We start from the raw sequence: 14,823 nt of genomic DNA, 5'->3' as shown, positions 1-14,823 counted from the left end.
TGAAACACGGGAACCCTGTGGGGGCATCCAGCAACACCTTGCTCCAGGCCCCAGCCCACACCAGTGGAATCCATTTTCGAGAGCCTTGGCCAGGCGAGTGCAAAAGGCTCCATTCCAGACGCTGTTCCCAGCTGCTCTGGGGTCTGCAGGGCCTGGCGTGTCTCCGGTTTGGGTTTTCTAACCCAGGAGGGCACTGAGATGGGGCAGCAGGCAGGACGGGAGGGCAGGGAAGGGGCAGCCCCTCAGACTTAGCCTCAGCATTCCTCAGCCCCCCGGGTCCCTGGCTTCAGCTTCTCCAGGGTCCTGCTCACGGTAGACAGGCTGCTGCGGGCTCCTGGGGGAGATACCAGGGACAAGAACTGCCTCAATAGACAGGTCCCCATGGAGTTGTCAAGGTCAGAGGAACTCAAAGGGACCCAAGGCGGGGGTGCCCGGTGAACCTAGGCAAAGCTGGGATAGAATGGGGAGAGGGGAACATCCCAGGTGACAGTTTCAGCCCAGTTTAAAGAGGTACCTCCAGTCAAGATGGCTTTCAAGAGGACAGCAGCATGGGCTGGGGGTAGAGGCAGGACCCTGGAGCCCACTGCCTGGTTTGAGCTTCGGCTGCAGAACTTCCTGGCTGCGTGGTCTTGGGCATGTCATTTAATCTCCCTGTGCCTCGGTTACCCCATATGTAAAATGAAACTAATGACAGTACCGCCCTCATGTGGTTGTTGTGAGACTTAAAAGAGTGAATAATAGATGAACATGGCTCAGAGCAGTGTCTGGAATGGGCCCTTTTGCTGAGTATTAGCCATCCTGCCACTGGTGGCAGAGACTGGGCTGGGGCCATGGTTGAGAAACTCCTGCCCTGGAATTTTTCCAGGTGTGGGGTGGAGGAACAAGGAGATGCCCAGTTTGGGGTACGAACTTTAAACTGGGGTGGTTAAAACTAGTACCCAAAGCTGGTATGCATGGGTGCCCCTTTAAACTGGGCTGAAACTGCCCCCTGGCACATCTCCCCCTCCCCATTCTATCCCAGCTCTGCCCTGGGCACTGGGCACCCCAGCCTTGGGTCCCTTTGAGCTCCTCTGACCCTGGGGGAGTTGGGAGAGGGGAGTGGGAAAATAAACTGAGGCATGGGACCTGGGGGAGGGGGAGGGGAGGGAGGGGAAGAAGCAGGGAGGTGCCCTCATCCCAGTGTCCATGCTGGGCAAGACAGAAGCCCTCAGGATAAGCAAGAGAAGATCAGTTCAGCTTGGAGCAGCAAGGGTCTGACTGCGCACATGGGGAAACTGCCAGCAGTACCATCCCCCTGCACTGAGGAAGCCCCTTCAGGATGCCGCTCAAGGCTCCCAGGCCCCACAGAGCTGCTCAGTCAGGGAGGGGAGATGAAAGACAGATTCAGGCTGGGTGTGGTGGCTCACGCCTGTAATCCCAGCACTTTAGGAGGCTGAGGCGGGTGGATCACCTGAGGTCGGGAGTTCAAGACCAGCCTGACCAACATGGAGAAACCCCGTCTCTACTAAAAATACAAAAATTAGCCAGGTGTGGTGGCACATGCCTATAATCCCAGCTACTTGGGAGGCTGAGGCAAGAGAATCGCTTGAACCTGGGAGGCAGAGGTTACAGTGAGCCGAGATTGTGACATTGCACGCCAGCCTGGGCAACAAGAGCAAAACTCTGTCTCAAAAAAGAAAGATGGACTTGGGAATTTCTGAAACTTACCTTCCTTGTTGCCATTGGTGCTGGATCTTCCTTCTCCATGGTCTGGCCCTGGATGGGGATGGATTCTTAGGCTTCCTGCAGGATGAGAACACCCCAAGCCCTCCCTGGTTACTGAGCCATTCCCCAAATCAAGCCCAGGTTGGGAAGGGAAGTCCTTCTTGCTGTCTAGTTTCCATCCCTGATGCTGTCTTTGCTCCACTGCATTCCTTTAGATCTCACATGATCTGGGCTGATTTGGGCAGGAGAAAAAGAACTGGGCCCTTGAAGGAGAAAATGGCAGATCTTTTAGGGAAGTGAGGTCCTGGGGAGAACTGGGGCCATGGAAAGCCCCATAGGATTGGTGGAGATGGCAGCCTGTATTTGGGGAGCTGAAATGAGGTAGGAGCTATGCAGAAGCCATGGGGTCTTAGGGGAAATAGAGGATCTTTCATGGGGGCTCAGGGATGAAGAGGGAGTTATTTAGAGATATTGGACGCTTTGGGGAGTCATAAAATCTCTCAAGGGAGATGGACTTCCCGGCTCTGAGCTGGTTCAGGCACCTTTGTTGCAGGCACCGGGCTGGATTCTGCTGTGCTGTAGTCATGGCAACGCCTGCACAACACACACACACACAGCAGCTCTAACACAGACAACTAGAGCGGTCTCATATATGGGCTCAGCCTAGCCGCACAGTGGATCACAGACGAACACACAAAGGGTCTGGAACAGTCCTTGGCAGAGGGGTCTGCTGGGGTCAGGGAGAGGCCTCACCTGTGGTGGGCAGGATGTGGTCCAGGTTGAACCGAGCCTTCAGGAAGGGGTAGGCCAAGATGAGGAACCCTGAGAAGAGACACAGGGGGTTCTGTGATGGGGAGGGTCTGGTGAATGTTGAGGCTGTGGGTGGGCTGGGAGCCTGAGGGGCGGTTTGTGAGATATGGGTGTGCATGGGAGGAGCACAGTGTGCAGAGTTGGGACTGTGAGTGTGTAAATGTGAGCCCGTGGGTGTGTGCATCTGGATTGTGGGAGGCAGTGCCTATCTGGGGAAGGGGCTACAGTCTGTGAAGGCCCCAGCTGCCTGGCTCCACCGTGCCTAGGTGAAGAGCAGGTTGCTGGAATGAGCCTGGCTGACAGCACCGCTGCCTCTCTGCCGTCCCCATGCTCCCCCAGGGCCCCCAGGGCCAGACTGGGCGCTTGTCCTCATCATGCTGCTCTCTACCCAGACCTGGGGAGCAGGAGCAGCAGAGCCAGTCCTGCGTTGCCTGCCCCGACTTCATCCCCCAGTGAGCATCTGTGCCAGAACCTGCAGGTGTAGACACCCAAAGTCCCCTAGCCTGGTGCTTCTGGTCCTGCTTTTGGCCTGGGAGGGTGGGGTGGGGTAAGGGATGGCATTCAGCGTCACTGAGGGGCCATCAGTGTGCCTCGCCCACACAGACAGATAGATGGACACAGCTGCTGTGGAGGCAAACAGGGAAAGAAGAGGAAACCCTTTTTCTGAGCTGGAGCCTGTCTTGGCTCAGAGTCCTCAGGAGCTCTGTCCTTTTACCTGCCGCCATCAACCCCCTGTTCTGCCCAGATAGGCTGATGAATCCCACCATAAATCCAAGAGCCTAGAACTTGGGGCTGGAGAGCCAGTGGGAGCAGCCAGAAAGGAGTGTGACAGCCAGCTCCCCTTCTTGTCTCCTCCCCGTGGCTGGAAGGAGCCCCAGCGCATCCCTCCTCTCCCACCTGTGCCCCTGATGGCGGTCTTGCTCACACCTCTAGCTTCCATTCTCCCCAACTGATTCCTGCTGACCCAGCCCTTCCCTGTTCCTTGTTTACCTGACCATGCCCCTGCCCCCACCTCCAGAATCTCCCCTCCCTATCCCAACCCAGCCCCTGCTCACCCAGAACAGCAGCGCCGATAAAGACACCGCCCATGGCAGCTGCAGCCTTGGATACGGAGATGCCGATGATGACGCTGCCAGCCACCAGCCCGAGAGCCACGCAGGCCAGCTGCAGGCAGTGGAAATCTCTGCTGCTGATGGGGATGTCCATGCAGGCCCACAGGGGCACTGCCTCCGGCCGGTGCAGTCTGGACCCAGAAAAATCCTGGAAGTTTCTGGGCTCTTGGATGTCCCCTTGTTGGCGCTCCAACTTCAGGGTGGGAGTTTCTGGGCAGTAAGATTATGGGCGGGGAACCCTGGGATTTATCTGAAGTCCTATCCCACTGCTCCACTAGGGGCCCCCCAGTCCCACCTTGACCAGGGATCTGTACCAGGTCACCCAGCTTACTCTTCCTCTCTTAAAGCCCTCTGAAGCTGAAGCCCACCCTTGGGACTCCTGTCTGGCTACATTTCTGCTTTGGCTGCCAGAGTTCTAGGGAGCTGGGCCTGCTCCATAGGATCCTTCCCTGCCAGCTTCCACCCAGGAGAGTTCAAGCTCTCCTGCCCAGGACATCCTGCCCCATCTTCCTAGAGCCACTCACTTGCCACTGGGCCTCAGCCTATGAAAATTTAAAGCAATGAGAGGCGGGGTGAAGGGGGAGTTGGTCCAGGGGCCACAGGCTCCTCAGAGATGTAGGCAGCAGGGAGGTGCTGAGTTATTCATGAGGTTGCAATGTGAGCGGCTGTCTGGGTCCCGGGGCCCAGCAGGCAGTCAGCCCAGGTTCCACTGCTGGTTCCTGAGGGAGAAGAATGAGCTGGTGGCTTTGCATGTCATTCAGAAGCCAGGGATGTGAGGAGACTCCTGGTCACATACTCAGGGCCCACTCTGCTGTGCTCTGCCCTTTGGCCTGGAGGTGCACCTGGGGTCTCTGCTTGGAGTCTGAGATAGACACACGGCAGGAGGCTCAAGAGACAGGAACTGCACCTGGGACAGAAAGCAGGCCCGGAGAGGCATCTCTCCAAGTCTGCTCCCTACCCCTGCCCATCACATCCCTATCCTGTTCACCTCTGGGCTCCCAGGCAGGGCTGAGGGCATCCTAGTTTGAAGCTTGATCTCACGGGACTTCCTTGTCCTCAGGTGTGGGCCTGGTCCCCACCCCCCTTTTAGTGGCCAGTGGAATGGAGGGTGAACCCTTCTAGCCACCTTGGGGATCCCTGACTGGGAATGACAGGGAAGAGCAGTGGTGGCGCTGGTGTGGGCAGGAGGAAAACACCTAAGGGGTAGGGTAGGGAAGAGGACTTGGTAGGGGCTGGGTCATGGTTGGTGCCTTCCCACCCGCTGAACTGAACTGAGCATCTGCACCCAGCGCGTCTGAGTTACTTGCAGGATCCCCCAACCCAGCCCAGCCCTGAGCCCTGCCCCGGCCCCTAATTCCAGCCTTCATCATTCATTGCATTATTTGACTCTTTATGGATCGGGGCCTTCCCAATCCCAGAATATGGCCCTGGCCTGGCCCTGCACCTGGGCACAATTCCTAGGGTCCCATAATCCTACTCAGAGTCCCGTCGCCAGCCTCCCTGGCGTCTCTTTGGATGCCCCCTCTCTGCACCGCATATGCAGTCTCATGTCACCAGGCTCAACTTCTCGTCCCTCCACCTGTTCTTGTTCTATCTCTTCTGTAGACTGATAGCCCCTTGAGGGCAGGTTCCAGGAGTGAGCTCCCCAGAATGCTGTGGCTGGGAGGGAGCTGAGCTAGTCTTCTGGACACAAGGACAGAGTTCAGGGAGAGGCCTTGGACTGCATGACCACCTCCAGTCATCAAACAGGAGGGCTGTGGACACATGGGAACCTCTGTCTCTAGCAAGAGGCATTCCTTGTATGTGGAGAAGGGGGCCTGAGAAGGCCCAGGGTCACCTAAGCGGAGCTTCAGCTCACCAAGAGTCTGTAGAGAGGGGTGACTGCAGCGCAAAGATGGGCCTGGACTGTGTTCCTGGCCCCCACAGAGGGAAAGCCCCTGGAGCTGGGCACTCCCCAGCCACAGAGCTGCTGCCAGCATCCGCTGTGCCTCCTGCCTGGATGAGATCTGATTATTCCTCTAATTAGGCATCAAATCATAGCCCATGTCTCTGTCACACATAATTGATCCCCCACTGACTTAGTTTTAGAAGGAGCCTCCAAAATAATTGTCCATGAAACGTGTTTCTGGCTCCTTTCAAAGTCTAAGGCTGAGGGCGACTCTCTCACACCCTCACCAAGACAGAAGCTCCTGGGGCTGTGTTTTCTACCTTGCACTATGGGGCTCGGGCCAGCCATTCCACTTCCCCGAGCCCACTGCCTTGTCTGGTGATGGGGACGGGGGTGGCAGAGGCACCTGTGCACTGCTTCAGATCTCAGAAAACACTCTGACCTCAAAGGAGAGGCACGTTGAGCCTTTATCAGTTCCAAGATCACAGAACCAGGGCCGTCCCAGCTCTTTATAAAACAGGTGGGGAATCTAAGACATGGGGAGACAGGAGAATTGCCCCAGAGTCCTCATGGATCCTGCCCTGCTGGGAAGTACTCTGGCCTATCTGCCCCTGAATTTCAACACTGTTTTATTTGAGGTTGGAGGAATTGGCAGCCCCACCTTCAGAGGGAGACATTGTGTTAAAAAATTAGCCAAGGGAGCAGGCATGGTGGGGTTACAATCCCAGCACTTTGGGAGGCTGAGGCAGGGGATTGCTTGAGGCCAGGAGTGTAAGACCAACCTGGGCAACATGGCAAAACCCTGTCTCTACAAAAACAAAAATTATCCGGGCACAGTGGTGCATGCTTGTAGTCCCAGCTACTTGGGAGGCTGAGGTGGGAGGATCGATTGAGCCCAAGGAGGCTCAAGGCTGAGGTGGCAGGATCGCTTGAGGAGGAAGTTGCAGTGAGTCGAGATCACGCCACTGCACTCCAGCCTGGGCGATGGGTGTGAAATCCAGTCTCAAAACAAGCAAACAGAAAACAAAACAAAACAGAACAAAAACAACAAAAATCAGTCAAGGCCTGCCTCTTTCCCTCAGGACCAGGAGTGTGTCATTGAAGGCTTCCAAAACAGTTGTGATGTAGAGAGGGAGGCCTGCCGATTCTTCCCTCAATTTGGGCTCTGAAAAAGTAAAGGTAAGTGTGTCCTTGAGTGATGTGCTCACAGCAATAGGTAAATGAGTTCAGGAACCTCTCTGTGAGTCATGCTGAGAGGGAGGCCCAAGGCACCAGGGCTCCATCTCCCCACCAACCCTCCACCCCTCCCAAGCATCGGAGCCTCCCCGCTGAACCTGGGTGCTCTTGGAGGCCACAGTTCTCAGGCACGGCAAGGCCACGGGCACGCTGCTGAATTCCATCACCCAGTCTCTTCTCTCTGTCTCCTGCTGAGGCAAGGGCTGGAGAGCGTCTGCCCATGCTCTTTCCTTCTCAGTGCACCAAGTCCAAGTGCGGCGTGGGGGTGGGGAGGAACAGTGGGCGAAAAGGCCCCAGTCTGGTTTGGTTCTGTTTATTTTCCTTGAGGGATGAGAACCCTGGAAAAGAGCATGATTAATTCACCAATACCCCAGAGGACGGGTAGCTTTCTTGGACCATTTGGAAGCTGAAGTCAGGGAAGCGGCTTCCAAGGCAACGGCTACCATGGCAACAAGAGTGCCAGCCTTGGGGGGACCTTGCTCCTCAGCCCCCTCCAGACCTGAAGCAGCTGGAGTGCTGGCATGGGACCAAGGCACCACTGTTCATGGAGCTGGGTCTGGGAGGGGCAGTCGGCCAGGAGGGAGGAGGGGCCCCCAGAGCCCGGGCAGGTAGACATACAGAGGGACAAAGACTGGACGGTCCTTGTGCCCAGAGGCCCTCAGACAGGAGTCCTCAGGGTCCAGCTGAATCAGGGCTGGGGCTGGGGCCAAGGCCTGATCATTAGGTTTTAGAAGAGAGGTCTGAGGCTTGAGACGCTCCAACTGGCTGGGACCAGCTCTCTCCTTCTAGGCCCCGCCCACGCGAGAGCTCTGGAGCTGGGGAGCTGCCTTCCATCACCGCAGGTCCCATGCCTGGAAGGGGCTCTGCGGTCTCAGAGCCTCCTCAGTGCGTCTGCTGGATCTGCCTCTGTCCAGCAGAGCCAGAACTTCCAAGGTCACCAGTGAATAGTGGCAGTACTGGAACCCAGGGCTCTGGTCCCCACTTCAGGCTCTTCCCCTTGTGCCACAGCTGCCCCTCTGGGCCAGGGACTGCATCCCGGAGGGACGGAGCAGCCTGTCCGCAGGAGGATCCCACAGAGGGACAGAGGCCTGGCTCATCTGAAGAGGCCTAGATCTATCTCCACAGCACACAGTGCTTCTGTAGAGTGCTCCCGGAGCCAAGGACCAGGGAGGGCTCGTCTCCCGCACTGGGACCGTGAGTTGTGTAATTCTGCCCTGGCAGACAACAGTAAATACAGGAGTCCCCCATTATCCCTAGGGGACACGTTCTAAGACCCTTGGGGGATGTCTCAAACCATGGACAGTACCAAACTCTATATATTATGATTTTTCCTATACATACATATCTGTGATAAAGCTTACTTTCTAAATTAAGTACAGTAAGTGATTAACAAAATAGAATAATTGTAATAATATATTGTAATAAAAGTTATATGGATGTGGTCTCTCTCTCAAAATATCCTATTGTGTTGTACTCATCTATTTTGACCACAGGTAACTGAAATTATGGAATTAAGCGAAACTGTGGATCAATGGGGACTACTCGATTAGCTAAAACTATCATAGCTAACATTTATGGAGCACTTACTATGTGGGCCTGGAACTGCTCTCAATGCTTCACATTTATTAATTTGTAACTTTCACAACAGTTCCATGAAGTAAGCACTATCATCCCCATTTATAGTTGAAGAAACTCTCAGAGATTAAGTAACTGGCCCAAGCCCCAGAGCTAGTAAGTGGCAGAGCAGGGATTTGAATGCAGGCAGCACAGCGCTGGGTCCCAAGCCTTCCTGGAGGGAATTCCAGTTCCACCATTCCTAGCTGTATAGCCCTGGGCAAGCTATTTTTCCTTTCTCTGCTTGGTTTTTCATGTCAAGTGGGATAAAATAATAGTACCTACCTCATAGGACTGCTGAGAATTAAATGCTAATGCCCGTAAACTTCTTAGAAAGTACCTGTTACTTAGTAAGTGGACGACAATGCTGGCAAAACCAAGGTCATGGCATTTAAGCAGAGCCATGCAGGATGAGAGGGGCCTTGCCAGGTGGGCCAGGCTGGGGAGGTGGGCTGGGACAGGGCACAGCTTGAGCCAAGGCACAAAGGCCTGAGAGTCTGGGGGATTTGCAGCTGGGCAGGGTGTGTGCCAGGGGTGGAGAGTGCTTGACCTAGGAAGCCCCCTTGAAGTCACTATCCTGTTGGGCCTCCCACTAGGCCGGGCTGGAGTTCAGGGATAGAACTTGTATCCTGGTTCTGGGTCTCCAGGGGCTGGGAGTCTGTGGGCCAAAAGGGTCAGATTTTGCAGGTCTGTTTTCCTCACCAAGCCCACTCCAGGTAGATGAAAAAGGGATGTGAGGGTGTCAGGGTTACTGTCAAGGGAAGACTGTCAACAAACAGTATGTATTGTCAATAGGGAGGCATTCATGGCACAGGACAGCTGGGAGCCTGGCCTGTCACCTGTCCCAAGTGAAGAGCCCTAATCCCATCTCCCCTCTCTGCCCTCCCGAGGGAAAGCAGCTGTCACCAGCACCTAGGCCACCGCCCAGACTCTCAGACCTCCCTTGCCACCTCCTTAGGAACTTATAAAGGTCCTTTCCACCCCAGTCCTCTCCTGTCCGGCTCTGAGGATCGCCTGGGACAATGGACAACAAGGTCCTTTGCATGATGTACATGAGGGCTGTGGATGGGAGACGCCATTTTTCTTTGTTGCATAGTCCTGGGTACATGACACCCCCTTGATAAAGGCTTAGTAATGCTTTAGACAGAGGGGAAATCTGTTTCCTGCTTATGGGCTGCTGGGCACAGAGGACATCTATCAAAGTACATTCTGAAGTCTCCTGTGTCATGGTCGCTAACACCACCTCTACCACTTGATGGGGAGCTCCTAGAAAGCAGAGGCTGTTTCTTACTCATTTCTGGGTCCTGGCACAGAAGAAGCAATTGATAAATGTTTGATGAATTTCATTTCCTCACCTAGGAAAAAAAAAAAGCAATTTCTCCTTCACCTTGTTTTTTGGGTCCAATGTGGTTTTTATTCAGGGGTCCTGGTAAGAGATACCTTCTCCCCACCTGGCTGGACTTAGCCCCAGTTTAGAAGGCCAGTCTCCTTCTCAGGTCTGCAGGTAAAAAAAGGACCCCCAAATAGGCCACAGCTAGAATTTCAGTTTTATTAAAATAAGCACAATGTATAAAAGCACCATGGTGTTGTATAAACGTCTGCCTGACAAATGCAAATCTATTTTCTTTATGTAACTCAACAGTTCAGCTTATCTGAATGGCTGTACCTTCACGAACTCGGGCAGCAGGCACTGCGTCGCTCAAACAGGGCAGTGAGGCTTCACCCCAGTGTGGCTTCACCTCAGGCACAGAGCTCCATCTAACTGCCCAGATCTGTGCCACCCACACAAGACCTGGGGACACAGCAGCAGACACCGACGCTGTCTCTAAGCTTGTCATAGGAACAGCTTAAAATCAGTTAGAATAGGGCACTGCTGATGAAAACCCAAATGCATGGACATTCCAGAAAGAGCAAGCCGTTACACTCTGGGAAGTTCATGGGCTTGCAGTGGGAGATTAAGGTCCCATCTTTGCTGGAACAGCATGGTTAAAAAAAAACCAAACTTTTTTTTAAAAAAAAAAAACAAAATACAACTGACTTTAGCAGCAATCACAATCAAAGGGGATGATAAATGAGGGACACATTTCAGTCATGGCAAAGAAAGATTATGTGCTTCTCCGTGCTGCAGACCGGAAGACTGATCTGATTTCCTGAATGAGGAAGGCTCCTTGCCCTTCCCTGAATTGAGGGGATGGCTTTGCTCAGCCAAGGGAGAAGACGGGCAAAGAGGACATCCGGAGGACAGAGGAAGGTGGAAGGACCGCCAGAGGAGGGTGACAGAGCTGAGAGGGAAGAGGCACGTGTCGGCAGCCTCTGTCAACTGATGCTTCTTGCTTCTCCCTGCAGGCTGCAGCCGCAGCCGCCGCCGCTACTGCGGTGAGAGCAGGCCGGATCCCAGATCTGCAGGCGGTGAGCAGGTGGAGCCCAGCGAAGAGCTGTTCCTGCTGCAGGCAATTATGCAAAGTGACAAGTGATTGCTTTCCTTTCAAAGACAACCCCTTTGGAAAAAGCTTTTTCCTCTAGGACCCTAGGGAAATGGGGGTTGGTGGGAACTTTAGGGCCTTCTAGATGAAAAAGCCTGAGTGAAGCCACAGAGCAGACGCTGTCACCTGCTCAGCAGACTTTAGCCACCCAGGTTTCCAGGGGGACAACGCCTGGCCAGGCCTAGGGTCTATAAGGTGTGACTGGAGCATTTCAGAGTGCTGTGGGCGGGCTCCTGTCTTCACCACGGCCTGCCTGGGCCTGGGCCCGCCTCCGGGCCAGGCGTGACTTGCAGGGAGGGGAAAGCTTCATGGAGCAGAGGCCATCGGCCAGTGCCTCTGGCTCCTCCGCTAGTTCATTCTCTTCGTGCTGAGATAGCTGGCGGTTAAGGGCGATGGCCTCAGCTGCGAAGAGCGTCAGGTCCATTGTGCTGCTGTTCCTGCAGGGCCGGGGCAAAGCGCAGAAAAGAGGATCAGGACTCTGGGGTCAGCCAGGCCAGCTCCGGGACACTCCCACTCGCTGCTGTGGCGCTGCACTCCCACCAGATTTCCCAGAGCCGGGACGGGCTGCTCTCTCCAAAGTAGTTCTTGCCTAGGTTTGGAATCTGGCTTGACTGAGGGATTGTAATTTGAGCCCCAAGTACCATCCCTGGACTTGATGGTAAGGGCAAGCTCCCCCTTCTCCTCAGGGCACCCTCCTCTGAGCTCCCACAACGCTACATACAGGTCTACCAGGGGCAGAGACCGGGCACATTAAACGCACCTGTCCCTCCCTCGCCTGGCCCGGGTGGGGAAAAAGCTCCCCCAGCAAGGCCTGCGCTGCTTATTGTCACGTCCCCAGCACCTAGCTCAGGACTAGCAGGGACAGGCACTTCGGGTTTGCAGAATAAATCTTCTAAGGTGGATCTGAGGTTTGGCACCTAAAGGCATCTGGAGGCTGCTCTAGAGAGTCAGGTAGGAACTCAAATTGGGCAATAGCAACTGGGTCACACGAATTGAGATTACGGAGGTGTACGACTTCCTTGTGTAGCTCCTAAAAGCTGGCCATGAGGCTGGTGCCAAAACGGTTTCCCACACTGCTTAGCCCTGGCTCTTTGGGAACAGGGCAATCCAGCTGTGAAAGGGCTCCAGAGTCAAACAGCCCAGGGCTGCTGTGTGGCCTTAGGCAAGTTAACTTGATTGCCACTCCTCACCTCTCTCATCCGGAACACCTCTCTTAAATTCATCGTGAAGATTATGGATATAATTGTATCCAGCCCTTAGCACCACGTCTGACATGTGGTAAGGACTTATTATTTTTTTGAGACGGATTCTTGCTCTGTCGCCCAGGCTGGAGTGCAGTGGTGCGATCGCGGCTCACTGCAACCTCCGCCTCCTGGGTTCAAGCGATTCTCCTGCCTCAGCCTCCCAAGTAGGTGGCATTACAGGCACCTGCCACCATGCCTGGCCATGGTAAGGCCTTAATCCTAGTGGCCACTATTATCACCGTCCGTCTAGTACTGTACGTGCCCCTCACTCTTGCTCCTTTCACCACATGCAAGGGCAGAGGGAAGCCGCATGTGAATAACCCATGGGTAAGGTCTGTCTTTGGGCTGTAAGTTACATTTCAATGGGAAAAACAGATTTTTTTTTTTTTTTCTCCTGCCAACAGTGCTAGGAGGGGCCTTTAAGGTGCTGGAGGGCAGAGGAAGCAATCTAGGTGAAGGCAGGGAAGGGTGAGAGATAGATCCAGAGTAGAGGAGAAGAGAGTGAGGAGGGGAAATGGGCAGGGAGCCCCTTTGGAGAAGGCTACTTGAGCCTAGAGATGGGCTCCCCGGGCCCCACCTCCACCCCCATGGTGGCGGAGAGCTTGAGGAAGAGCAGGGCGTGGGGGTGGTCAGAGCATTTACCTCTGGAGGACTTGCGGCGTGGGGAGTCCCTTTTCTGGAGCTTGCTAGAATGGGAAGGACAGATGTGTAGGTAAAGCACTGCTCCCTCCTTCCAAGAGCTGCCCCGCCCAAGCCAGCAGTGGGGAGGTGACTCTAGGCTGCTGGCCTGGCACAGGGACTCGGCTCTGCTTGCTTGCAGGGTCAGGCCTTCCAAGCAGAGCAAGGAAGGTACAATCTGCAGGCGCAGCCCCCACACAGCTGCTTCTGCATGGAAAGCCCCTCTTTCCCTTTGCCTGGCAAAGTCCTAACCATCCCCCAGGACCCAGCTCAAGGGTCACTTCACCTGTGACACACATTTCCCCTTCCCTGCCACCTTCCTGCCTCAGTCTCAGGCTTGGGGTGGGGAGTGGGGTCCTGCTCCCTTTGTGCCCCTAGCACTGTTTAGAAGCCTTTATCACGCTGTAACTTATCCCCTTGTCTATTCTCTCCACTAGAGCGTCGACACAGGGACTGGGTCTCACTTGTCCCTCTGGCATGTGGTAGGTGCTCACTTATGGGTCTGGGAATGAGCCACTTAGACACTCCAACTGGGTCCCCGACTGTAACACAGGCTGCCAATGCTTGCCTCCTTCCACTGGTAGGGTCGCTGAGGCTGGCCAGGGCCTGGCACACCAAGGAGACCAGTAAGTCATGGGAGCATCTGGCAGACCCCTTGGAGGGCAGAGGTCAGGTATTGTGAGTAGCCAAGGAGGATTCTAAAAAATGTTTTCTAGTGAAAACATGAATTCTAAGCTTAGGGAAAAAATACCATCACTTGCCTTTCAGGCCAGCTGTACCCAGACTCCCAGACCATGAGGAGAACCTATGTGCCCCAACTCGGCCACACACCAATCAGCGCAGCGAGGCCTTGCTCGCTTCTGGGTGCTCTCAGCTAATGATGCTTCTATATAAGGGGAGGATGCTACAGACTTCAAATGACAACAGGATGCTTGCAGGTAACAAATCCCCAGAGGACTCTGTTGGGGCTCAGTCTGTGGCCAAGGTTAGAGCCAAGTCTACGGCCTATAAGGGGCTCAGTCTGGGGTAACAGGAGGAGTTGATTCGCTCTGCACACACAGGGATAGACGCTGTCCGCCTCAGCTGTGCCAGCCACAAGGCTGGTGCTCAGCACTCGCTGGCATGACAGCTTCCTTGTGGCCATGCCACAGCCTGGAACGGTGGAAAACACCCCTCCCAGAGTCACTCACCCCCTGCACCCATGGGTGCTGCAGAACTTGGGCAGCGCTAAGTCTCTGCTTCGCATCTCGCACCAGGAGCTTGGAGATGAGGTCTTTGGCCTCACTGGAGATGTGTGCCCAGTCCTTGTCAGGAAACTCATACTTGCCTTCCTGGATGCTTTCAAACAGCTTGTTCTAGGTACAAAAGATTCCTCCTGAGGCCACACTGCCAGGGATGGGCAGGATGTGCCTGTCATTGTTTTGATCAACCAGCTTCAGTTGAGCTCAGCTGTAGCCGCAGCTCATGGCTTGGGGATGCCACAGACTGGGGCCTCTTCCCAGACTCACCCCGCACTATCCCCTAGATGAGCAAACTATACAGAATGCCCTTGGCAGGCCAGGATGGCTATACCCTTGGTGGGCTGGACGGGTGATGAGTGGAGATCGCCCACAAAACAAAGCCCAAATTCCTTGGCTCTTCCTAGAGGACTCTCTGTGAACCTCTCAGGCCTCATCTCCCACTACCACCAACTTACTACTCCACTTTTCCTTCCTAGACACTCCAGCTATTTCATGTGTCCACGTCTGTGCCTGTGCTGTTCCTTCTACTTGTGATTCTTGTCCCTCTTCCCCAGGGCAGGATGCACCCTTTAAGAGTCAGTTCAGGGCCGGGCGTGGTGGCTCACGCCTGTAATGCCAGCACTTTGGGAGGCCGAGGCAGGCGGATCACAAGGTCAGGAGATCGAGACCATCCTGGCTAACACAGCGAAACCCTGTCTCTACCGAAAATACCAAAAATTAGCCAGATGTGGTGGCGGACACCTGTAGTCCCAGCTACTCAGGAGGCTGAGACAGGAGAATCACTTGAACCCAGGAGGCAGAGGTTGCAGTGAG

General features: G+C 54.8%; 2 protein-coding genes across 25 annotated transcripts in view; both read right to left on the bottom strand.

Annotated features, from left to right (window-relative positions):
* Positions 1-132: 132 nt before the first annotated feature.
* KNCN (kinocilin) lies at positions 133-4,017 on the bottom strand. Of its 2 annotated transcripts, XM_028848379.2 has the most exons (4): positions 3,570-4,017; positions 2,458-2,526; positions 1,708-1,782; positions 133-334 (listed from the first exon to the last, which is right to left on the bottom strand). In XM_028848379.2, the coding sequence occupies exons 1-4, from the start codon at positions 3,718-3,720 to the stop codon at positions 255-257; spliced, it is 375 nt and encodes a 124-aa protein (XP_028704212.1). In that variant the 5' UTR covers positions 3,721-4,017; the 3' UTR covers positions 133-254. The 2 variants fall into 2 exon arrangements, with proteins under 2 accessions (XP_028704212.1, XP_077814479.1); XM_077958353.1 differs by lacking the exon at positions 2,458-2,526.
* Positions 4,018-9,899: 5,882 nt separating this feature from the next.
* MKNK1 (MAPK interacting serine/threonine kinase 1) overlaps positions 9,900-14,823 on the bottom strand; it is a 51,877-nt gene continuing 46,953 nt past the window's right edge. For 15 of the 23 annotated variants that reach the window (XM_077958206.1, XM_077958204.1, XM_077958205.1 and 12 more), the window contains 3 exons: positions 13,960-14,124; positions 12,734-12,777; positions 9,900-11,284 (listed from right to left, as the gene is read on the bottom strand). In XM_077958206.1, the coding sequence (XP_077814332.1) occupies positions 11,059-11,284; positions 12,734-12,777; positions 13,960-14,124 (435 nt within the window). In that variant the 3' untranslated portion in view covers positions 9,900-11,058. Of the gene's footprint in view, positions 11,326-12,733; positions 12,778-13,940; positions 14,125-14,823 lie in introns of all 23 variants that reach the window. The other 8 variants (XM_077958225.1, XM_077958222.1, XM_077958231.1 and 5 more) reach the window with 2 other exon arrangements.

Source organism: Macaca mulatta, chromosome 1 (assembly GCF_049350105.2).
Source record: "Macaca mulatta isolate MMU2019108-1 chromosome 1, T2T-MMU8v2.0, whole genome shotgun sequence".
Lineage (NCBI taxonomy): Eukaryota > Metazoa > Chordata > Mammalia > Primates > Cercopithecidae > Macaca > Macaca mulatta.
This window is presented reverse-complemented; position numbering and strand designations above follow the sequence as displayed.